Here is a 27,253-nt window from a genome sequence, read left to right on the forward strand (position 1 = left end):
TTGACAATAATAAAATAATATAATAGAGGAACATTTATTTCTTTTCTATGCAACTTCTGCCAGGACGCAACCACATATGCCTTTCAATTATGTGCTAACACCATCTATTATTTATTTAACAGTTGTGTTAAGGCAACAACTAAGAATAATTTTTTTTACTTGTTATTAAGTATCATTAAAATTAAATACTGTCAATCTGATTAATCTCTAGTGAGGACCCAGATTGTTGGGGCAATATACTGACTCTGTAAACCGCTTAGAGAGGGCTGTAAAGCACCGTGAAGCGGTATATAAATCTTAGTGCTAGTGCTAGTCTCTTCTCAAATATTTTAACAGTTTCCCTTGCTATCATATTAGAATAGAATAGAATAGAATAGAATAGAATAGAATAGAATTTTATTGGCCAAGTGTGATTGGACACACAAGGAATTTGTCTTGGTGCATATGCTCTCAGTGTACATAAAAGAAAAGATACGTTCATCAAGGTACAACATTTACAACACAATTGATGATCAATATATCAATATAAATCATAAGGATTGCCAGCAACAAGTTATAGTCATACAGTCATAAGTGGAAAGAGATTGGTGATGGGAACTATGAAACGATTAATAGTAGTGCAGATTCAATTCAAAATAAATACAAATACAATTACAAAATACAATTCAAAATAATTTTTGGAACTCTCTGAGAACTCCTGACAAGGGCATGTGGATAGAATACTGCAGGTTGTGCATTCAACCTGAGGAATATTTGGCATTTGGGAGTCTATACTCCCAATCTATTCTGAGGGTGCCATATTAGGAAAATCTAAGATATATACATTGTACGGAACAATGACTGTGCCAATATACTGTTAAAAAAATCATTTATAGTACACATACCTGAGAATTTGTCTACTAAAACAATATTAAAAGTCCTCAATAACCCTGTGTAATCAAGTGTATAATAAATAGAAAATCTATTTCTATTTATTATACAGTTGAATATTACCTAGAATTGAATATTGCCTAGAATATTACAGCCTTCCTTGGCCCATAAGAACAATTGTATACAAACTGTTGTCATTTCGGTGAGTTCAGTAGTATTGAAATTTAATAAATGAATAAAATAAATAATAGATTGCAATTATGGGATGCAGTATTTTACCTCAGCCAGTGATGAAAAACCTGGAGCCTAATTCTCATTCTTTGTAGCCCTCAAAGTTCCTCTGACCAAAACTCTTTCCCATTGGTGTTTAAGAAACATGGCCTAAATACATTAAACATTATTTAAAAACAAAGAAAAATCCCTTTCTGAACATCCCTGCCGACTTCTGCAGAATGTTTGTTTGTTGCTGCATCAGTTGTGTCATATAAAATCTTATTACAAGAGAAAACATTCAGTTTAATATTGAGCAAAGTGATACATGGCTGCTGCCATGGGCTGCAGGGCTTCAAGGGCACCTGACTAGCTGCTGCTGTTGTTTTTAATGTTGAGGTATTTACTTATAAAATCTGTGATCTGGAGATACACATGACAGTTCAGTATTTACACATTGGTTTGTCAAACAACTACATTTTAGTGTTTCCTCAGATAAGCTGGACCACAGTGAACAATTAAACCTTTCAATAAATAATCTGTAAGCACATTCCTTTGATTTACTGTTATTTGATATAGCAGTTAGTTTCAATGGGACAGTTAATATTGATCATGCACAGAACTACAGACAAACATGAAACAGAATTCTATGGTTTATTACTTTTTATCTGCCACTCATCACACTTACTTGTAATTGTAGCAAAATTGAAAATCAATAGTCATTAGTGTTTGACACTTTTAAAGAAATGAAGAATGAAAGTTATGCTTTGGGTTTGGTTTATGTTTTGCCAGCAATATAATAAAGTATTACATTTTAAAATACGAATATAATTGTGCTAGTTAGTTTCCACATCTCCAGACACATCTTTTTCTGTAAAATATTTACTTATAAAAAAGAGAAAGTATTTATTTGTAACATATATATTAAGAAAATGGATATTTTAAGATGGAATTGTTTATCTGAACTAATTAAAATAATAATAACCAATACCATCAAGTCAGAAAAATTATGCTTTGAAAATTTCCAGACCCTATGAATAAAAGACATGTGGTTTGAGAATGTTGAGATTCCCCAGATTGGGAAAGAATGACAAAGGCTCTCAAAAAAATAGAATTTGTGAATTTTTTTTTAATTTTTCTATTAAAAAAATAGAAGAATAAAAAAAATTCACAAGTTAACTTTAAAACTCATCTCCTTTACTCTTTTTTGCATTTCTAAGTACGGTAATTCAAATTTCATACCCTAGAAATGCTTTTTAAGTTTAATTAATTTCAATTGTGTTGATTAAATTATACAAATCTAAGTCTTTACTCCTGTACTGCAAACCAAAAAATAAACTTGCTGATAGGCTAATCTGCCTTTATAACCAGTCCTTCGTTCTTGTGCTGGCCCCATGTTCTGACAGTTAATACTTGTATCTATAGCAGCACACTCGTTACTTCCTTCAGTACTTCAAGCAAGTAAAAATCACTCTTCCACTACACACAGAGACATGCACAATTTTGTTTAGGTCAGAAATAACAAGAAATTCACTGCAAGCAATGCCTGTGGTTTTTTTTCCTAGTAAATGGAAATGTTGCTGATACTTAAAGGGTGAAGAGGGTAGAAGCTTCCTTAGACAAGTACACTTATGCTAACTGATTAGCAAAACCTGTATAATATCACGTACATACAAATAATGAAAGATACTTCTCCCCCTTTTTGGGCTTCTGAAGATCAGGCTTGCATCACTGTGAATTTAGGATAATGCATAAAAATCATACTATTCAAGTAGATCTGTTACAACAATAATCCTAGATAATTAAATTGTGACATTGTTTGCATAATCAAAAATATCTGTGAAGCAACTATTCATGATGTTTTTTTTAATGTTTGTTGTTTTTCTGATGCAGTGAAAGGAAAAACTGATTAAAATGCATAATTCCATATGCAATAGCTTCTCATTAAATCCAATAAAGGCATTTGGAAGATCATCATGAAATAATTATGTTTGCTTTCAAGAATTCTTCTCTTCAACAACATATAGCAACACAAGCATTGAACTGAACACAGGCAGCTAAATTTCACTTGCCTCCATATTAGCTAATTATATCCTCAAGCTTTTCAACAGACTAAGCCTCAAAAATCTTTTGAAGCTGAAATGTCTCAAAGAAAAGCATCCTTTAATAGTTACAACTTTAATGAAGAAACAAAGGTAATTCAGTCCCCGAACTCTTTAATATTTCAAGGAAATACAATCTACAGTTTGGAAGAAAGTTGGCTCAAATTTAGGATGTATTCAAGCTTAATTTCTCAAGCAATTACATAAATTGCCCCATCTCTATTTGGCAGTAACTCAGACTTGTAATTTGGAATCTGGCAACTTGGTTTAGCCACTATGAACCAACTCTGAAGCAATTCACATGAATTTAATATAGATTAAGACAGACCTGCACAACTTATTAAAACTTTCCTAAATTGATGACAGGCGACTAGAAAACATATTACTGTATATATGCAGCTTGTCTTATTCTTCTTACAATCCAGACAGGCAGCACACCTAGAAGCTTACTGAGTTGCAGTTGGTTTTGTAGCAGGATAGAAATTGCATGATATTGGATTAATATCAGAACTTTTGAAATGAAGTGTATCTCAGGATAGAGCTTCAGCCTCTGAGGAGAAAAATCTGTCCAAACGTGTAACATATAACTTTCTATATCATATTCTATCATCATAGAAAATAAAATGACATTTAGGTTGCGTCTATGGAACATGTTTAACTTGGACAACTAAATATATTGACTGCCAAAGTTAGAGATTTGAATAAATTTATTTTTAAATATAATTTATGAAGCTAGAAAATAGGAGAAAATAGGTTAATTCATTAAGCATATTAAATATCTATGAAGATCCCAGGCATACATTCATATAAACGCACATGCAAAGTTCCTTCTATATACTTATCTCATAGTTTTTTTAAAAATAATTCTTTATAGAGGGAGTTAACAGAAACTTATAGAAAATGTTTCAAGAGAAGCAACATGGGCTTCAGTACTTTATAAAAACTAAGGACTATCAGAATACAATACCCTGAATTCAATATTAATTGTACCAAGAAAATAACTGGCTTTTATAATGAAATTCGGTTATAAGTTACATATCACTCACATGTAGACATCGCAAAAATGAGAAAGGCTTTCTTACTCAGTAATCTGAATGCATACACACATTATATTAATGGATATTGTTTGAAGAGATGGAATAATGATAGGCATAACAAATTCAAAAATTGCAGTCAAGCACTAGAGATTATTATTTTATAATATTACATTGTCAGCCCAAATATCCTTCAAATGGATTAAGGTTTTCTTCACACATCACTCAACACCCAATATGATTATTTATTTACCAGTACCAAGAAGACTTGATTTTCCAACTCAGAGATCTTCCAAAATTATCTTCCAAGGAATGATTCCTAGAGTTTTCATTGACCAAAATATTTGTGTGACAGATTGCAGGACTTGAGAACTTGAAGATATTGGATTGGGGAATACTAGTTTATATGAGGAATGTTGGATGACTATATGCAACTCCGTAAACTAAATGAATGTAGGGCTTCTAAATACAATCAATAATATCTTGATTCAGCACTAGGTGCCTGGAAGATCAGTGAGAACTTGAAAAATTGCCATCAATCAGAGTAGACTAGTTTGGTCAAATGTACAAACATCTTATGCCTCCTCACCCTAAGAACTTAGAGAGAATATAAAGAACCTACACTCCCTGTTAAAATGATAGCATTTTGAGATATTAAAAAAAATCAAACCAAGATGTTCAAACTTCAGAATTCTTTACACTTTTAATATAACATATAAGCTGTAGAACTCAATTGAACAAACAAAATTGAAATCTTTCAGAAAAATAAAATAAAAATACTTACAGTAACATGGTTTCATAAGTGTGTGCACTATCTAATAAGTAAGAATTTAGCTATATTCAGAATTAACCCATCAACATTCAAACTGATGTTAAATAGTAATCAATACATACTTGTTAAAGTGATTCCCTCAATAATGTCAAACTATTTACTAAATCTACACTACTATTAATCTTCTCACCGTTTTCATCACCAATCTCTTTCCACTTATGACTGTATGACTTTTAACTTTTTGTTGCTATCACTAAGGGTTAAATTGCAACCTATGACCATCATTTGTGTTGTAAATGTTGTACCTTTGATGAAGGTATTTTTTTTCTTTCTTTTTCTTTTTCAAAGCATATGCATCAAAACAAATTCCTTATGTGTCCAATCACATTTGGCCAATCAATTCTATTCTAAATTCTATTCTATTCTGATCAAGCCCATCTAAAGATAAAGTGATTCTGATCAAGCCCATCTAAACTTCAGCTGTTATAGTAGGAGTTTTCTGACATTACACAATTGCCTCTTAGAACAAAAGCCATGTTCTGTAAAGAACTTATAAAGCATCAAAAGATTCTCATTGTTAGAATGTATCAGTTTTTTTCAGCTGGAATTGGGGCTTTAGTCAAAGTGGAGGGAATTATGAACATTCCAAATATTGGTCAATATTAGTACAAAACCTTCAGGCTTCTATTAAAATACTGAAGATAAAAAAGAATTTCACCTTTCAACATGACAATGACTCAAAGCATAGCTAAAAATCAACAAAAAATTGGGTTCACCAGAAGATCAATGAAAAAGGTCATTATTCTTGCTAGAATGGCCCAGCCAAAGCCTGAAAGTGAATCCAATTGAAAATCTACTGAGTGAGCTGAAGAGGGCTGTGCATATGATATGCCCTTGTATCTGACAGCGCTTGGAGCGCTTTTGCAAAGAAGATTCCCACGGCAGGCTCCTACTCCATAAGTCTGAATGTGTCAATAACATCAAAAGTTGTTTTAACGAAGTATTAGTTTAAGCATATTATTTTTTTTATTTTTCTCCTAAGAGATTTCAATTTGTTTTTCAATTGAAATGTTCAGTTTATATGCTATATTAAAAGTGAAAACAAATCTGAAGTCTTTTATCTTGATCTGATTTTTTATATCTCAAGCTTGTCATTTTAACAGGAGTGTTAAACATTACAACCACTGCATTTATCATGAATATATTCTATCAGTGATAAAGGACTAGGAATTCCATATATCTTTAGTGCAAGTATGCCACGTTTCTCTCTGGCTAAAAATTTATTTATTTATTTATTTTGATTTATTATTTTGATTTTTATACCGCCCTTCTCCCGAAGGACTCAGGGCGGTGTACAGGCAAAAATGAAATTCCAAGCATATTTTTTCAAAGAAAACAATATGACTGTTCATATGAACAACTAATAAAATACACCATTTACTTCTTGATAATATAGAAAAATGTGGGATATGCAGCATCACCACCAGTTATTTATAACTGCCTAATCAATCGCAGTCAACATGTAGTCTTCAATAGAACTACATCTATAGGGAAGGAAGCATATAGTATTCCAAGCTTCTGTTTTTAGGCCCAGCACTCCAACATCTTCATAAATGATTTAGATAGGGATAGAAGGGGGGGCTCAGCAAATTTGCAGACAATACCAAATGGGGGGGAATAGTCAATACTTGAGAAAATATAGATTCATGATCAAGAAGGATCTTGACAGACTTGAATGCTCTATCCAACAAATTGAAATTCAGTGGAGAGAAAAGTAGGGTTTTATAATTAGGCAAGAAAAAATCAAATGCACAAATATAAAATAGGTGGTACCTGGCTTTCCAGCAGTAACTGCGACAAAGATGTAAGAGTTACTTACATCTTAAATATGAATTAGCAGGGTGCTGCAGTTGTCAAAAAAGCTTATGCAATCCTAGGCAGCATCAACAGAAAGATAATATCAAGATCAAGTGTGGTATTAAAGTACCACACTTTGGTAAGATCACACTTGGTATACTGTGCCCAGTTTTGGTCACCGTGATACAAAAAAGATGCTGAGAACTTTAGAAAAAGTGCTGAGAAGAGCAACAGAAATGATTAGGAGACTGGAGGATAAAACATATGCATGGTTGCAATATTGGGGTGTGTCTAATCTAATGAAAAGAAGGACTAGGGGAAAGATGATATCATCTTCAATATTTGGTTATTAAATACAGTAGGTGTTAACCTATTTTCCAAGGACTCTGAGGGCAGGACATGAAGTAAGGAATAAACATATTAAGGAGAGATCCAACCTAGAACTAAGAGAAATTTCCTGACAGTGAGATCAAATAATTAATGGAATGGCCTGCCTCCAGAAGCTCTGATTGCTCTATCACTGGAGGTTTTAAGAAGAGATTTCACAGCCATTTGTCTAGACTAGTATAGGATCTCTTACTTGAGTGAGGGTGGGGGGAGCTGGACAAGAAGACCTTCAGGATCCCTTCCAACTCTGTTATTCTGTTATTCATTGTAAAGTGTTTACCAGCCAACATAGATTGAAGCAAGGACAATCCATTTTGTAGAAATGGAAGCATTCTTAGGCCCTCTAAATTCAAACCATAGTAACAAAATAAAGAGATGCTCAGAAAAATTCAAAGAATATCCAGTGATTCTTTCTTTTTGTGCCTGCTTTAAAAAGAAGGTTGAATACATTGTTTATTAAGATATTTTTAAAAAACGATTAGGAAAAGACTAATGTGAAAGCACAGTAACAAACAAGGAAGGACTATATTAAAATTTAATTAAATAAACTTAAATTTAGTTCAGTCATATTTCCTGTAGAAATATATAAACTAATAGTCAAACAGTCTCCTCCTGTAAATATTTCATAGTTGTAAAGTTCGTGTTGAACAGCAGTGCGAAATTATAATGGACACAACTACTGGGAAAATATCCTATCCGGTCACAGGCTAGTTACTTTTTGCTGGACATTTGCGTCATACAAATCATGAATCTGTGTCCTTTTGGGAATACGTTGCTGCACTTCCCCTTCTGCTTTTAGTTCAATATGCTGAAATGAAATGCAGAAGCTTTAATATGAATTTGAAGAATTCAAATTTGCTTCTTAAAAGGTTTGAATCTGGGGCATTCTCCTCACAGAACAAATGGCTATAGCCAGACCTGCATTAGATGAAGTGTGTTTTTTGTTTGATTGATTTCTATAGCTGCCCATCTCAGCAAACGAGTCTGGGTGGTGTTGGTTTGATGCCCCTATCAGTGGTATGATTAGTTAACCCTTGACATAGTTTGTCTTACTGAACAAAACTGCTTTTCCAAAGATAAATGTTCTGCTTTGCAATGTTCTCCTTCTGCCATCTTGCTTGTTCTCCCCTTCTTTATCTTGCTCTTTGGGAATAGATCTAATTGTGGCACAATACACTCTTAATCTACTGTAAAGACTTGAATGGTTTCAGAAACCCAATTCTATTGCCAATATACAATGAACTTCAACTACCAGTCCTGTTGATGCTATTCCATGGTGGTACAATACCCCCCTTTTTTTTCTCAGGCATGAATATATACTGCTTTGACCTTGCTAGGGATTTTTCTGTTTGCATGAAAAATGCTGACATAAATAGGTTTTATGTTAGATTTAAACAAATGCAAAAAAAAAACAAAAAAACAACCCCAACCCTAAATAGTTTCAATAGCTTCATAGGCACAAAAGTAGTCCTCTCAATTGTTAGATTAACATTTTGAAGATGACACTAGAAATTAAGGAAAGGGAAGAGTCGGAATACTACAAAATGTGGAATAGATTATATGATTGGTTAATAAATTGGAATGTTAACCTAATTAAGTTAAAATCAGGAAATGTAAACCATTGAATTGTGTTAACCGGATAAGGATGGATTGGTAAATAGATACCAATGTAAATGTAAGCATGTAGAGGAACGATTGAATAAGAACAGAGAATATATATTTATGCCAATACAGCAAGATGTAAAATATGTAATGTTATGTCTGTTATATGTTTTTAATGTGTTTTTGGTTTTTGTTGTATTTTTCTTTATTTTGTTTTTTAAAAGTTAAAAATTTAATAAAAATTATTTTTTTATAAAAATACATTTTTAATTCTCAAAAACAGCCTATAATCATTTAAATCCTTGAAAAAAATTCATGTTTTGAGCTTTATGAACATGTTATTTGAAGTTGGTGCACCCAAAGTTGTATTACTATAACTAAGTGACTGTACTGTCTAGTTCCAAATATTCCATATTTACAGAATATAGAAACCAGAAAAGTAGCATTACAGAAATGGCAGATCATGTGTCCTGTAGTCTGGCGTGCATTTATGATCACAGGAAGCTGTTTTTCATTTCTGTTACATTTGGTCTGTGATGGCAGGGACATGGAACAGAAAATACAAATGTAGTAAAGTCTGTAAGATTGGATTCCTTACTACTGTATGGGGTGAATGTATCTAGTTAACTATCAGATTCTCAGAAGAGTTCTTCAGAAGTGGTAAATTGGGTTACACAAATATATATACACAGCCAAAGGGAAGCTTAAACAATAATAACCAAATATCTTGTAGTAAATCTAAAAACTACAGAATTATTAGGTTCTGCAATCATTTATCACATGTATGGAGTATTAGAGGGAAACAACTGTTGGTAGGGAAACAACTGTAAACACTAAGAAGTCAGAGATAAAAGTGAAATGTGGGTGATAATTGTCTATAGATTGTGGCCATTCATAAACTGCAGTTTAGGATATGACCCATTCTTTCAATAGTGAACTGATTAATACAGGTGTGGTAAATAACCCCAGTCTTTGGGAATTTCATAATTATTTCCAGCTCACATTATTTATTTATTTATTTATTTATTTATTTATTTATTTATTTATTTATTTATTTAATCATATTTATATACCGCCCTATCTCCCGAAGGACTCAGGGCGGTTCACAGGCACTTAAAAAACACATAAATACAATATAAAAGCAGTTAAAAAACTTATTCTAAAAGCCCGTTAATTAAAATATAAAAATAAAACCCAATTAAAACCATAAATTTAAAATCTAGCTCAGTCCTGCACAATTAAATAAGTATGTTTTAAGCCCGCGGCGGAAGGTCCGAAGGTCCGGAAGCTGACGAAGTCCGGGGGGTAGTTCGTTCCAGAGGGTGGGAGCCCCCACAGAGAAGGCCCTTCCCCTGGGCGTCGCCAGACGACATTGCCTCGCTGACGGCACCCTGAGGAGACCCTCTCTATGAGAGCGCACGGGTCGGTGAGAGGTATTCGGTAGCAGTAGGCGGTCCCGTAAATAACCCGGCCCAATGCCATGGAGCGCTTTAAAGGTGGTCACCAAAACCTTGAAGCGCACCCGGAGGGCCACAGGTAGCCAGTGCAGTCTGCGCAGGATGGGTGTTATGCGGGAGCCACGAGGGGCTCCATCTATCACCCGCGCAGCCGCATTCTGGACTAACTGTAGCCTCCGGATGCCCTTCAAGGGGAGCCCCATGTAGAGAGCATTGCAGTAATCCAGGCGAGACGTCACGAGTGCGTGAGTGACCGTGCATAGGGCATCTTGGTCCAGAAAGGGGCGCAACTGGCGTACCAGGCGAACCTGGTAGAATGCTCTCCTGGAGACGGCCGTCAAATGATCTTCTAAAGACAGCCGTTCATCCAGGAGGACGCCTAAGTTGCGGACCCTCTCCATTTATGTTTATTTATATAGAGTTCTTATTACTAAATTGCCCATCTTCCTCAAAAAGGGGCTCTGGGTGGTGTACTATATAATATAACATAAACAAAACAACATAAATTTAATGTTAAATTTAAATTATGATTAAAACTTTTAAAATTATAGAACAATGATAATTAAACATCAAATTGAGAAGAAAAAAATCCTGAAATGTCATTTATTTAATTCCACATGCACTTTTAAAAACGCAATATTTTCAATTCCTTTCCCTTTCTGTTCTTATTTCAAGACTTTCCTTTCTGACAAGATCAATCAGAAAGAAAAGAACAAAAAAAGTAGATATTTATACAACTATTTTCAGACTTTTGACATTCAAATGTATAATGCAAAGTCAGATGAGAATTATATTCAACTAATTCTGACTCCTTGATCCAAAATGTCCTTGGCATCAGTTTTATTTTCTGTCAGCTAGTGGAGGTTAACAGTAAATTGAAGTGATGCTAAACGTCAGACATTTTACTTTGAGATCAGACATGTTGCCATAAGTATGAATTAAATGTGCCACCTTTGTAAAAAGTGACACAGGAAACATGAATGAGGCAGATATTATTACACTTTTAAATTGGTAAGAGTGCACGAACAGAATAAACAAACAGCTTTCAGTAGAGATGGTTGAAGATGACCAATGTATGAATACAATCAATGTATAAGCAGCTTTGGAAATATACTTGTTTGGATAATATAAATAATATAAATATTATCACAATCTGAGATGGACTTTATCTTATCTTACTAGCTGGATTATAATGATTTGATATATAATACTGGGCTAAAATCTGGAGGTAATCGATATTTTCTCCAAGCAAGATGAAAGTAAGTGAATTCCCGTTTATGAAAAAACAATAATTAGCCTCTCTGCCTCTTCAAATTCAGGTATATTAACTTCAGCTTTTGGTCTTTTCTTTTAAAGTAGAATATATTGAAAAGAAGCTGTCTTCGTCAAATAAAATGTCAAATCTCACAAGAAAAATCTAGAAAGTTAGATTCACTGTTTTTCAAAGTGCCGTAAATTAATTTGGATCCATATTAAATAATAAATAATAAATAGCAAATAAAAGCTTCTTAATGAAAGTTTTTTAGTAACCATACCAACATTTGTTAGAACCTTTAAATAAACCTATATAACAATGAATCTTCTCTTTGGCTTGAAATGCAGAACCTCCAACAGCACCTGCTGCAATTCAATACCTAGGAATGTAGATGTCATGTCATACACTTAAATATGTTTGTTTTTATATTCTGACTAAAGATACGAAAAATAAACAGTGAGTTTTCTCTTAGGATAGTTGCTTGTGAACTTTATGAAGCTGATTACTGCAAGAATGCAGTCCGATCTAAACATTAATAACATAACATAAAATATTAATAATATTTTACAATGTCCTGTAATTCCAGATTTTTTTCAGAGATTTTATACAGATCTATAAACTATTATCCTGTATGCTTAATTTGTGTAAACTGACATTTTTCAGTCCCATACATTCTATTGCGAAAGAGATCAAATTTTTAATCCTAAACACACATAAGGATTAGACCTCACTCAACACAGTGAAGCTTACTTCTGAATAAACAAGATTATGTCGTTACCTTGCAATCCTATGCAGTTCCCTTAAAGTATGTAACATTTAACTTCACTGGACTTATTTTTGAGTAGAGATACACAGGAATATGTTATTATACATGTACTTCATTATCTTATTTAAATAAAAAACAACGCTGATACCATTATATTTTCTCTGAAAACAATGACAAAATATATAAGGACCATTCTAAAACAGGCATTATCCATTGAAAAGCTGGTTTATTACTTTTCTTATAAAAATAATCAGAAATAAAATAGCTTTCATTCATTTATGCTTCACATCATTTTAAAAATCAGAAATATATACAAAGGTTTTATCTAAGCCTTTTGGATTTTCGTAAAATTCCTTAAAGCAGTTTGCTATAGGAAAAGTACAATAGGTTATTTCTAAATTCTTCACTCAAAACTTGTTCGTTTCACTTTGCAATATTGGCCCTAAGATTACAATAAATTTTAAACTCCAATCATATTTTTATTTTGAGAGGAAACTCACATTTTAGCACATTTGAGAACAATATACAATAAGTGCGCGCACACACAATTTTAATATTGGCAACTCAATCTTTAAACATATGATTTTAGGATATATCAAATATGTACTGCATTACTGTGGTGTAACATTTCAATTATTTGGATGTTTGCATCTCAGAGAACTGCCAATATTTTCCTGGGTGTTTCTACACTAATTACTGAACCAATATAACTGCTGTTACTGTCTACTTATTAAACTTCTAGTATTGATGCATCAAAAACTGTGGAATAAATCAACTATTGCAACATAATGATTATACCCAAAACAAAATACACTGTTCCCTTTTTTTCATATCTTCTAAAATGGTTCTTATCTCAATACATTATGCAAAACTGTAGTTTGTTGTTAACAAAAGAAAATATTTTTAACTGGAGTTACTGCTTACTATGGAGAGTATATTTTTATAATTAAAGATAATAGGTTAAATATAAGAATAAAATCAAACATATTGCAGGATGTGATAATTGCAGGATGTGAAAAAAATAAATAAATTGCTATATCATTAATTTAAAATCATAATTTGCAAATTGAAAAGTAATTTCAATCCATGAAAGTATATTTTGAAATCATTTTGCTGTATGATAGTGTAATTTAATTAACATTGTACCAGCTTCGACTAAATGGCATATTTAGAACCTGCAATTCACAGATCAGGGTAAGCCTGTCTTAACTTGTTCTTGAGCAACTGACATGACATTTTTTTTAAAAAAGAAAACATAGTTCTGTTTCATAGCAATCTATTGTAGAACTCTGCAATGTTAGCTTTTTCTATGACACTGACACTATAAAAGCTCTTGTTCCACTAAGCAACATCTTAACATTTAAATATTTATACTATGATTACAACTAAACTATACATTATAAAATTCTTGCTTAAAAAAAGAACAGAAGTGTTGAAAGTGTCCTAACAGTGTTAAATAAAATTATTTTAGTCAGTAATGCTGAATTAATGCAGTTTAAATACCTTCCCACCCTAGTATGGCAATATTTGTAAGTACCTTCACTATTTTATTTGCCTGTTGATTTTACACTTCACACTTTATTCCTGAAACATTCTCAATATTTTATCCCAGACTCATTTTCTACGTTCTTTTGCTTTTGTAATGAATAATGGTGACTTAATCACAATGGCAATACTTCTAATTATGGCATTTGTTATCAAAATGCTCATATTATAGATATGAAAAAAATCATAATTTACTTTCTTTGCAGATTGCATCTTTTAAAGCTTGTGTATTTTAACCAATTGAGAAGCCTAAGAACCACACTAATGTCAATGGTACTCTCTAGTTAATGGTCCACTGAGGTGTCAAAGAGCATGTTAAAACAATTTGATAGATAGTCATCATTTATCCAAATCAGTGTCAAAGCAATGAAGCATCCTACAAGGGTCTCCCTCCCCCATCACCCTGCAGACGGTGCAATGTTGGAACTTTAGCACTGCTTGCTCTTTCTCAAACTTTAAAGTAAACTATGAAAGTATGCCATGTTTTGACACCCATGTCCTTTAAGGCTGGATGAAGATCTGATAACATAATAGGCATTTAAAAAGAATTTTGCAGGACCAAACTATAGCTTTTCTTATCCAGACTGAATTGTTCACACACCAAGGAAGTGCTGAGATAATTGATGGCAAAACACAAGGGGTGTTCATAGTTAGTTTTCTAGAAAAAACAGGGACTTCTTAGAGCAATAAAGTAAAAAAAGGAAAGAAAGGTGGCAGCATGGTCAATGCAAAGAAATACTACTGCTGCTGCTGCTTTCTTTTTCTTGGTCAGAGAAAAAATTTTTTTACAGAAGCCCTCAACTTTGCATTTTACCTACCCAGAGACTGCTGCTTTGCAAAATACTCCATCGTTTTAGATACTAAAATACATCTAGTTAAAATATTAAAAATTATTTTTTTTTAAAAACCCTATGAAAAGCAAATAAACATACAGAAAAGGAAACAGCTTTTCATGTATATGGCATATTTTATTTAATAAAAAGCATTACTGCATTTACATCTAATGACAAAACTATTTAAATATACTAGAGGAATAAGGTTGGAAGGTGAAACATGCTTAAATTTGTGATATATTTTTTTTTTAAAAATGCAAAGCCAAAATGTGCATGCATACACATATACCTGCATAAAAATCGATTTGGGGGAAATACACCTTGCTTTAATCTTTCCTGTTTTCTTTTGGGTAGCATTTTTCTCCTGATTTTGGCATGCAATTTTTTTTAAAAAAGGAGAGCAAGTAAGTGCAACAAAACAATAGGAGGACCTACATTGAGCACTGTGCCGGTGCTGCCACTCTGTTTGTGCCAATCCAGTGAAGCAGGCTTTCAGAGCCTTCTCCTGGAGCATGCAGGAAGATGGACTTGCTGTGTAGAAATCCAGCATTTGACCAGGGCTAACTGCTAGGACATCCATGCAGTCAAACATGATTCCCTCTTCAGTAGGTTTGCAAAAGTGCCTTCCTCTAGGTGTGGGGGGAAATGACATATAAAAGTACATCCAACTCCATAAAACTCTGCCCCTTTTTTGGCACGTAAGCTGTTGGTCTTTTTCCCAGACCAGAATCATGAATTATGACAGACAACACAGCTAAAAGCCTGTAATTGATCCAAATGATCATTTACCATTTTCCAGGCTGTTCAGCCAATCCAGTCGAATAAAGGGAGGAGGGGAAAACAAGCAGCATTCCAAGTTCTACTTCCCATTAATCTGTGCCCCCAAATCTTTCAGAAGCCTTCGAGCAACTTTGCCTTGCTCTGAAGCGATTTTTTTTTTTTTGCTTCCCGTGCTGCCTTGAAGTTTTGCGGACGAAACAGTCTTCGGTATCAGCTTGAGATCCCCCTTTGCTGCTGAATAGATCCTTCTGCTTTCGAACGGCTCACTTCCTACTACTTGTGTCACAGAGAATGAAAGATTGAATTGCTTAATATATGCGAATGAACTTTCTATGAACCCTTCCCAGGCTGCTAACCTTCAAATGACCCAACCCGTCTGACATCACCAACTCCCAGGATTCTCACACAGCTTAAAAACTCCCAACAGCCTTACAGAATAAAGCAGGGAAGGCAGGGTAACGGGCAAGTGCCCGCTCCCGTACTGAAGCAAGTTCCCTTTAAAAACAAAAACATGTAAGGATATAAAACAGACATAAGAGATGCCTTGGAATTCTAAGCAGCAAAACTACCTTTTGCAAAAATTCTTTTCCTACAAAGGCATCAAGCTGCTGCTTTTAGTTAAATGCTCAGTTCTGTGCACATGCATGTTCCCTGTTAGACTGCTCACAGGAGAAACCAAGATGCATTTACTCCATAGCCAAAAGAAGAAATCATTTTCCTGTCTGAAAACAGAGAAAGCAAAACGGTGGCCAGAAGAGAGTGAAAAGAAAATACCGAGCGGAGAATGCATTCACAAAGCATTGAGACTTGCAAGCTTAAAACAGAATTAGAGGCATCTCTTGATTTAGCTCTGGCTGCTTCAAGTTTCTCTGCTTTTATTGTATAACCAGCAGTATACAGTGAAGGAGATTCCTTTGCCTAATTGGCAGTTGGGATGATGCTGACAGTAATGTCTTTCTTTCCGGTGTAAAAATAATTGTTTATTCAAGACATGTTCTATCCCCTTTATGAAAATATTTATTTATTTATTTTTATTTATTTATATTTTGTCACACAGTATATATAAGCATAAACATGAAATAATTATACAATATATAAGCATATATATGAGTATGTAATAACTATATTAATTGGATATAACGAAGGAAAACAATAGGACAGGAACGGTAGGCACATTTGTGCTCTTATGCACGCCCCTTACAGACCTCTTAGGAATGGGGTGAGGTCAAGTTTTTGGTTGAAGCTTTGGGGATTTTGGGAAGAGACCACAGAGTCTGGTAGTGCATTCCAGGCATTAACAACTCTGTTACTGAAGTCATATTTTCTGCAATCAAGATTGGAGCGGTTAACATTAAGCTTAAATCTATTGTGTGCTCATGTATTGTTGCAATTGAAGCTGAAGTAGTCTTTGACAGGAAGGACATTGTAATAGATGATTCTATGAGTTAAACTCAGGTCCTGTCGAAGGCGGCAGAGTTCTAAATTTTCTAAACCCAGGATTTCAAGTCTAGTGGCATAAGGTATTTTGTTGTGATCAGAGGAGTGGAGTGCTCTTCTTGTAAAATATTTCTGGACACGTTCAATTATATTGATGTCAGAAATGTAGTATGAGTTCCAAACAATCGAGCTGTATTCGAGAATTGGTCTAGCAAATGTTTTATATGCTCCGGTTAGTAGTGTAGTGTTTTTGGAGAAAAAGCTACACATGATTAGGTTTACAACTTTTAAAGCCTTTTTTGCTATGTAGTTACAGTGGGCTTTGGCACTTAGATCATTTGATATGAAAACTCCAAGATGACAATTCAGTCTTTTTATTAAAAGGTTTGCAGAATATACTTAACCAAGAGAGTCAAGAATTTAGGTTTAGTGGTTAAGACACCAAGACAATAATCAGGAGATCTTGAGTTCTAGTTCTATCTTAGGTACAAAGTTACCTGGGTGACTGACCAGGCAATCACGAGGACTCAGCTCTGACTTGAAGGCTCAATAAAATAAAATTGAGCCCCTTTGGTTAAATTAATGTGAAGCCAAAGTAAAAATGCACTGATGGGGGAAGAAGCACAGATTTCTAAGACACTTGCAAATTTCCATTCATCGTGTTTTTATCAATTTACACCAGTAGTAATCAACCTGTTCCTACCGCCTACTAGTGGGAGTTCTAGCTTTCATGGTGGGCAGTAAGGGTTTTGTCTGATGCTGAAGCACTTTCCTTTTTTTTTATTTGACTTTTAAAAAAAATTTCGTAGCATTATTTAATGCTATGAAAATTCATTAGGTTTTAATTAAATTCCCCGTAACAATTTAAATTTCTTAAAATATACTATTTGTATCGCCCGCGCATAAGTTTAGTTCGCATTACGTAAGTGAAACTAAATGGCGCTATAGTGCGACTGCAAACAAAAGAGCCTCTTCCCAGAATAGCTCACACATCTCCCCCCACCCCACCCAGCTGTAACAGACAAGCAGAGCTGGTAACCGGCACCCCCCCCCCAAACCCAATCCACAATGCGGGAGAGGCATGCGCAGACAACGATACATGACGCACTACTGTGGAACCAGTGGGCGGTTAGAAAATTTTACTACTAACAGATACAAAAGTGGGCAGTAGGTATAAAAAGGTAGACTACTTCTGATTTACACTAAACTGCAGATAAGATTTTTTTTTTCTAATTAGCAATTCCTTGTGAAACATTTTCACAATTTGTACTTTTCTTCATCTGCTATTAACATAACGTAATGACTGCATATAGGCTGAATGCGTAATAATTTTTCCACAGTTTATATCAATGAAGTAGAAGTATCATAATAAATATATGAAACATATGCAATGCATTTCCTGTGCTGACACACACATTATTAGTGGAAATGCTCTAACTTTTAAAACAGCATAAATGAGGGAGAAAATAAATGACATGTGGCAACATCTTCAATATCAGAAAATGGAAGAAACCAGAGATTTGTTCCCGATATGGCTACAAAGTACTGCGTGCACAACAATGTTTTAAGCACAACATGAATCTTTGTATAATGACTATTCACCTGCTCCAATTTCAATATCATAAAAATAGTAATTTTTTTTCTAGGCATTAGAACCTAGAAAATATCAAATATCAAAGAGGAATGATATAATCAGAGATGCAATGAATTTGAAACAAGTACCAGTGAATGTCGCATGTTTTTGAATATAACTTTTTCTCTTCAAATTTAAAATGCTTAAAAAAAAAGCTATTCAAAAAACCTTGAAAACATTTTTTACAATTTTGGATCTGCTTTTCCCTAGCCAAAGAATGAGGTAGTCTCACATTGTGGAGTCTGCCCATTATGGTCATAAGTCGTGAATGTTGTAAAGCAGGTCATGACCATCTCAATTTCACCGTTTTTGTAGTAGTTGTTAAGCTAATTACCATGATTGTTAAGTGAATCCATGATCATTAAGCAACACATTTTTCACTGTTGGAAGTTTTTGCTGAAAAGTTTTGTCAAAAACATAAATTTTGTTAGTGTGAATTTGGGAAGTTACAAATAACCATAAATGCAGTTGGGTTGCCAAATTCCCCAGAATGTAGTCATGTGACTCAGGAGACATTTTTCAGAACATTGAAATCAGTTCATAAGTACCTTTTGTGAGGTCATGATAACTTTCAATGGTTCCTATGTGACTGATAGTAAGTTGCGAACTACCTGAATATGATTGATATAAAGATTAATGTGAGAATGTGTGATAATGTTTAGATTTACTATACAATTTTCTTCATATAAACTGTATTAATCACAATAAACCTGAGCAGGCATTCTCAATATAACCTTTACACCAATATTCATACATACATCTAATTTAGCAAGCTATATACTGCTTTAAACACTTGCAAAGAATGATGCATTCCATTCATTGCTGATGCCAGTTCCACTGTGATGTATAATAATTTTTAATATCCAGAAATATTATACATTGTTAGATATTCAAGAAATATTTCAATTTTGAAATATATTTTACTTCCCCAGCTGCCACGGCAGCTTTGCTCAGTTTTGCATAGCAAATAGCATTGGTTGAAAGGTTCTGTCCTTTCAACTGAACAAGTAAAAACCATGGAAATGCACATTCCTCCATTTACAGAGGCATATGAAAAAGATTTACCTCTTCCTGATTATCAGATATCCTGAACAATCAGATCTGGACTATGATCTGTAGGAAGAAAAATCCAGTCTGGTTCCAACCCAAGAGAAAGGTGCTGGAAATAAAACTGAGGCTGATTAGAAAAAAGAACTCTGTTTATTGATGAACAGAAACAACAACAGCATGTTGTTCTGGAACAGCTGACATGTTTATTTGATGAGTATATACATTTTTATACTGTTCTGAGATGCTGCAGGGGGCTGTGTAATGTCTATAATACACTCAGGGATTGTGCAATATAGTACTGTAAACTTTTGCTATTCTTGTGTTTTTTGCTATTCTAATGGTAGTGGATTAATTCTGTTATGTCCCAAAGGTCATGTCCTGTTCTTAGAATTTGGGGGGTGGGATGTAAATTCCTAATGCCATCATCTGCAGTTGAAGATGTTTTGCTTGTGAATAGGTTGGCCTAAATTTTTTAATGAGACAAAATAACCATCTCTAAAAGACTTAAGGCATCTGCTGGAGGCTGTTTGGCTGCTTTCTGCCTTTCTTAAGATTTTTTCTCCATTTCTCCTTTGGGGAAACATAATATTCTGCCTCTTTTAATATTCCCCAAAATATTTCATTCTCAGGAGGTGGGTGTGGGCGATTACTTCTTACAGACCAAATGCCACTTACAAAGAATCAGTTCTCAACAAATGAACCAGCAAACATGTGGAAAACTCTTAAAAATGAACCAGCAAACATGTGGAAAACTCTTAAAAATATCACCGGTTATGAAAAACCTCCTTCCCAGACTGAAGGAAATCAACAACTGGCAGATGACCTGAATGTGTTTACTGCAGGTTTGAAAAGAAACTACAGCCACCTAGCTCCACAACCCCCATCTCAGACACACGAACAACAGCCAAACCTCCAACAACTGACCCCATCCCATCGGGTTCATAACCCCTAGTGATCACTGACAAAAGCCAGGAAAAGCTCCAGGCCCAGACAAGATAACTCTTTCTTGCTTAAAAGTCTGTGCTGACCAATTGGCCTCCATCTTCAACCATTTCTCTTCAATAAATTGCTAGAGATGTGCTATGTTCCTTCTTACTTCAAACACACTATCATCCCAGTGCCGAAGAAGCCCACCATCAAGGAACTGAAAGACTGCAGACCAGTTGCTCTGACATCTGTAGTTATGAAAACCTTTGAAAGGCTAGTGCGGTCCCACTTGAAAACTATCACCGATCCGCTGTTAGACCCCCTGCAATTTGCATACCGAGCAAATAGATCAACAGATTATGCTGTTAATATGGCTCTGCACTACATCCTACAACATCTTGAATCTCCAAAGACCTATGCAAAGGTCCTCTTTGTGGACTTCAGTTCAGCATTCAACACCATCATTCCAGACATTCTTCTAACTAAGCTAATCAGCTAGCAGTACCTGAACACACTTCTAAGAGAATATAAGCTTCCTAACGACAAGAAGCAGCAGGTGAAGCTGTACAATTAGCACAGGGGTCCCCCAAGGCTGTGTGCTCGTTCTACTTTTCTTCTCTCTATATACCAATGACTGCATCTCTAACGATCCATCTGTTAAAATACTGAAGTTCGCAGATGACACAACAGTGATTGGTCACATTCGAAACAATGATAAATCCGCAAAGAGACGGGAGGTTGAATGACTAGCCTCTTGGTGCGACTGGAACACGCTCAACACACTCAAAACCGTAGAAATGGTGGTAGACTTAGGAGAAACCCTTCCATACTTCCACCTCTCACAATACTAGACAATGCAGTATCAACAGGAGAGACCTTCAAATTTCTAGGTTCTATGACATCGCAAGATCTAGACAGCTAAAACGTCATCAAAAAAGCACAACAAAGAATGTTCTTTCTGTGCCAACGCAGAAAACTCAAACTGCCCAAGGAGCTGCTGATCCAGTTCTACAGAGGAATTATTGAGTCTGTCATCTGCACCTCTATAACTGTCTGGTTTGATTCTGCAACCCAACAAGACAGACACAGACTTCAGAGGATAATTAGAACTGCAGAAAAAACAATTGCTACCACCCTGCCTTCCATTGAGGACTTGTATACTGCATGAGTCAAAAAGAGGGCTGTGAAAATATTTACAGACCCCTTGCATCCTGGACATAAACTGTTTCAACTTCTACCCTCAAAACAATACTATAGAGCACTGCACACCAAAACAACTAGACACAAGAACGTTTTTCCCAAATGCCATCACTCTGCTAAACAAATAATTCCCTCAACATTGTCAAACTAGTTATTAAGTCTGCATTACTATTAATCTTATCATCGTTCCTATCACCCATCTCCTCCCGCTTATGACTGTATGACTGTAACCTTGTTGCTGGTATCCTTACGATTTATATTGACTGTTTCCTAATATATTTTAATTGTTTATTTGTTCCCTATGATTATCATTAAGTGTTGTACCTTATGATTCTTGACGAATGTATCTTTTCTTTTATGTACGCTGAGAGCATATGCATCAAGACAAATTCCTTATGTGTCCAATTACACTTGGCCAATAAAAATTCTATTCTATTCTATTCTATTCAAATGAACTACCATTTATTACAGAGCATGAGGCTAGGTGTTTTGCAGTAGCCTAAAAGATCTGCCAAACCTTAACAGTTCAGGTTCCTGCTACATAAATTTATATATTATTACATTCTATGTAAATTATATATTATCACATTTTATGTAATTAATACATCGTATTTTGGTAACATTAGATATTGATAACATTTTGTGTACATTTAGATATTATTTATAGTCTAGATCAGGGGTAGTCAACCTTTTTAAACCTACTGCCCACTTTTGTATCTCTATTAGTAGTAAAATTTTCTAACCATCTACCGGTTCCACAGTAATGGTGATTTATAAAGTAGGGAAGTAACTTTACTTTATAAAATTTATAAAGCAGAGTTACAGCAAGTTAAAGCATATAATAATAATTACTTACCAAATACTTTATGTTGGACTTTCGCTAAGTTTGGTATAATAAATCTTTATAAAACAACTTACTGTAGTTAAATCTATCTTTTTATTTATACTTTGCATATATAGAAGCATAAATTATGAAAACCTAATGAAAACGTTTTTAAATAATGCTATAAAAATTTTTTTAAATGTCAATTAAATTAAAAAAAAGGAAAGTGCTTCAGTATCGGACAAAACCTGTACCACCCACCATGAAAGCTGGAACGCCCACTAGTGGGTGGTAGGGACAAGGTTGACTACCACTGGTTTAGATATACGTTATTACTTTTGGGTTTCATTCATGAACCCCAGCCAGATTTTATTTATTTATTTATTTATTTATTAAATTTTTATACCGCCCTTCTCCCGAAGGACTCAGGGCGGTTTACAGCCATGATAAAAACAACAATGGGATACACATAAAACCATAATTTAAAAAACTTATTTTACAAATGGCCGAATTAAAACATTTAGAATAATACCCAAATTTTAAAATGTTAAAACATTAAGACTAATTTAAAATCCTATTAAAATCCTATGCCAGTCCTGCGCGAACAAACAAATAGGTCTTCAGTTCTCGGCGGAAAGTCCGAAGGTCCGGCAGTTGCCGAAGTCCAGGGGGAAGTTCGTTCCAAAGGGTGGGAGCCCCCACAGAGAAGGCCCTCCCCCTGGGGGCTGCCAGCCGACATTGCTTGGCGGACGGCACCCCAAGGAGTCCCTCTCTGTGCAAGCGTACAGGTTGGTGGGAGGCATTCGGTAACAGCAGGTGGTCCCGTAAGTACCCTGGCCCTAAGCCATGCAGCGCTTTAAAGGTAGTCACCAACACTTTGAAGTGTACCCGAAAAACTACAGGTAGCCAGTGCAGACTGCGCAGGAGAGGTGTTACATGGGAGCAACGTGTGGCTCCCGCGCAGCTGCGTTCTGAACCAACTGGAGCCTCCGGGTACTCTTCAAGGGGAGCCCCATGTAGAGAGCGTTACAGTAGTCCAAGCGAGAGGTAACCAGAGCATGAGTGACCGTGCATAGGGCATCCCGGTCGAGGAAGGGGCGCAACTGGCGAACCAGGCAAACCTGGTAAAAAGCCCTCCTGGCGACGGTCGTCAAATGATCTTCGAAAGACAACCGTCCATCTAGGAGGATGCCCAAGTTGCGCACCCTTTCCATTGGGGCCAATGATTCGCCCCCAACAGTCAGCCGCGGCTGCAGCTGACTGTACCGGGGTGCCGGCATCCACAGCCACTCCGTCTTGGAGGGATTGAGTTTGAGCCTGTTTCTCCCCATCCAGACCCGTACAGCTTCCAAGCACCGGGATAGCACTTCGATGGCTTCGTTGGGATGTCCTGGGGTGGAAAAGTACAGCTGCGTATCGTCAGCGTACAGTTGGTACCTCACCCCAAAGCCATTGATGATCTCACCCAGCGGCTTCATATAGATGTTGGACAGGAGGCGAGAGAATCGACCCCTGCGGCACCCCACATGTGAGGGGCCTCGCGGTCGATCTCTGCCCTCCTGCCAACACCGTCTGCGACCGATCAGAGAGATAGGAGAACCACCGATAAACGGTGCCTCCCACTCCCAAACTCCCCAACCGGTGCAGCAGGATACCATGGTCGATGGTATCAAAAGCCGCTGAGAGGTCTAATAGGACCAGGGCAGAGGAACAACCCCTGTCCCTGGCCCTCCAGAGATCATCAACCAACGCGACCAAAGCCGTCTCCGTGCTGTAGCCGGGTCGGAAGCCAGACTGGAACGGGTCTAGATAGACAGATTCCTCCAGGTATTGGGGTAATTGACATGCCACCACACTCTCAACAACCTTCGCCACAAAGCGAAGGTTGGAGACAGGACGGTAATTTCCTAAAACAGCCGGGTCCAGGGAAGTTCGTTCCAAAGGGTGGGAGCCCCACAGAAGGCCCTCCCCTGGGGGCTGCCAGCCGACATTGCTTGGCGGACGGCACCCCAAGGAGTCCCTCTCTGTGCAAGCGTACAGGTTGGTGGGAGGCATTCGGTAACAGCAGGTGGTCCCGTAAGTACCCTGGCCCTAAGCCATGCAGCGCTTTAAAGGTAGTCACCAACACTTTGAAGTGTACCCGAAAAACTACAGGTAGCCAGTGCAGACTGCGCAGGAGAGGTGTTACATGGGAGCAACGTGTGGCTCCCGCGCAGCTGCGTTCTGAACCAACTGGAGCCTCCGGGTACTCTTCAAGGGGAGCCCCATGTAGAGAGCGTTACAGTAGTCCAAGCGAGAGGTAACCAGAGCATGAGTGACCGTGCATAGGGCATCCCGGTCGAGGAAGGGGCGCAACTGGCGAACCAGGCAAACCTGGTAAAAAGCCCTCCTGGCGACGGTCGTCAAATGATCTTCGAAAGACAACCGTCCATCTAGGAGGATGCCCAAGTTGCGCACCCTTTCCATTGGGGCCAATGATTCGCCCCCAACAGTCAGCCGCGGCTGCAGCTGACTGTACCGGGGTGCCGGCATCCACAGCCACTCCGTCTTGGAGGGATTGAGTTTGAGCCTGTTTCTCCCCATCCAGACCCGTACAGCTTCCAAGCACCGGGATAGCACTTCGATGGCTTCGTTGGGATGTCCTGGGGTGGAAAAGTACAGCTGCGTATCGTCAGCGTACAGTTGGTACCTCACCCCAAAGCCATTGATGATCTCACCCAGCGGCTTCATATAGATGTTGAACAGGAGAGGCGAGAGAATCGACCCCTGCGGCACCCCACATGTGAGGGGCCTCGCGGTCGATCTCTGCCCTCCTGCCAACACCGTCTGCGACCGATCAGAGAGATAGGAGAACCACCGATAAACGGTGCCTCCCACTCCCAAACTCCCCAACCGGTGCAGCAGGATACCATGGTCGATGGTATCAAAAGCCGCTGAGAGGTCTAATAGGACCAGGGCAGAGGAACAACCCCTGTCCCTGGCCCTCCAGAGATCATCAACCAACGCGACCAAAGCCGTCTCCGTGCTGTAGCCGGGTCGGAAGCCAGACTGGAACGGGTCTAGATAGACAGATTCCTCCAGGTATTGGGGTAATTGACATGCCACCACACTCTCAACAACCTTCGCCACAAAGCGAAGGTTGGAGACAGGACGGTAATTTCCTAAAACAGCCGGGTCCAGGGAAGGCTTCTTGAGGAGGGGTCTTACCACCGCCTCTTTCAAGGCGGCGAGGAAAACACCCTCCATCAAAGAAGCATTTATAATCCCCTGGAGCCAACCTCGCGTCACCTCCTGTGTGGCCAGCACCAACCAGGAGGGGCACAGGTCCAGTAAACATGTGGTGGCATTCAACCACCCCAACAACCTGTCCATGTCCTCGGGAGTCACAGGGTCAAATCCATCCCAAATAAACTCAACAAGACGTGTCTCCGGCTCCTCACCCGGATCTACCCACTGTTGATCCATTCCGTCCCTAAGCTGAATGATTTTATCGTATAGATAACCACTAAACTCCTCGGCACGTCCCTGTAAGGGGTCATCCCGCACCTCCTGATGAAGGAGGGAGCGGGTCACCCGAAACAGGGCCGCCGGGCGGTTATCTGGCAACGCAATGAGGGAGGAAACGTAGGAACGCTTCACTTCCCTCAGTGCCACTAGGTAAGTTCTAGTATAGGACCTAATTAGTGTCCATTCAGCCTCGGAACGGCTGGATCTCCAGGCACTCTCTAGGCGTCTTTTCCGGCGTTTCATCTCCCTCAGCCCCTCGGATAACCAGGGGGCTGGTTGAGATCTGCGCCGGGTCAGAGGCCGCAAAGGCACGACACGGTCCAAAGCGCCAGTCCCAGGCCGCAACTAATTCCTCAGCCGTGCCGTGGGCCAGATCCTCAGGAAATGGTCCAAGCTCCATCAGGAACCTCTCCGGGTCCATCAGGCGCCTGGGACGGAACCAGCGTGTTGGTCCCGTCTTCCTGCAATGTCGAGCAGCGGTCTGAAAGTCTAGACGAAGGAGAAAATGATCTGACCATGACAACGGCTTGGTAATTAAATCTCCTAAATCCAGATCATTTAGCCACTGTCCAGAGATAAAAATCAGATCCAGTGTGCCTCCCCCCATGTGAGTAGGGCCATCAACTATTTGTGTCAGGTTGAGGGCCGTCATGGAGGCCATGAACTCCCGAGCTGCCGTTGATGACAAGCCGGTTGATGGTAGGTTAAAGTCCCCCATGACTATAAGCCTGGGGGTCTCCACCACCACCCCGGCAAGCACCTCCAGCAGCTCGGGCAGGGCTGTAGTCACGTAGCAAGGAGCCAGGTATGTGACTAGCAAGCCCACCTGCACCCTATGACCCCACTTCACAAAGAGGGATTCACAACCGGCTATCTGAGGCACAGTGGTCTTCCTCGGTTCCAGACTCTCTCTTATAACAACCGCCATCCCCCCACCCCTACCTTGGGCCCTCGGTTGATGGAATGCTCGGAAACCCGGTGGGCACATTTCGACAAGGGGAGTTCCCCCTTCTGTGCCCAACCAGGTCTCCGTAATGCCCATAAGGTCCGCGGATCCCTCCTGCATAAGATCGCAGAGCAGGGGGGCTTTATTGACCACGGACCGTGCATTGCACAGCATCAACCGGAGGCCCAAGCTCTGAGGATCCTGGCCGCCTGGGGAACGGGAAAAGTCTGAGGGGTCGGGGCATTTGATCGCTTTTAAAC

The 27,253-nt window shown here is 37.7% G+C and overlaps 1 protein-coding gene across 4 annotated transcripts in view; it reads right to left on the minus strand.

Moving 5' to 3' along the window:
- Positions 1–27,253, minus strand: part of RARB (retinoic acid receptor beta) — a 506,722-nt gene that overhangs the window by 129,982 nt on the left and 349,487 nt on the right. For 2 of the 4 annotated variants that reach the window (XM_058184375.1, XM_058184371.1), the window contains exon 1: positions 15,126–15,658. The exons of the other annotated variants lie outside the window; for them this stretch is intronic. In XM_058184375.1, coding sequence (XP_058040358.1) covers positions 15,126–15,423 — 298 coding nt within the window. In that variant the 5' untranslated portion in view covers positions 15,424–15,658. Of the gene's footprint in view, positions 1–15,125; positions 15,659–27,253 lie in introns of those variants that run through there. 4 annotated transcript variants of the gene reach the window in all.

This window comes from Ahaetulla prasina, chromosome 4 (genome assembly GCF_028640845.1).
Source record: "Ahaetulla prasina isolate Xishuangbanna chromosome 4, ASM2864084v1, whole genome shotgun sequence".
In the NCBI taxonomy this organism is placed as follows: Eukaryota; Metazoa; Chordata; class Lepidosauria; order Squamata; family Colubridae; genus Ahaetulla; species Ahaetulla prasina.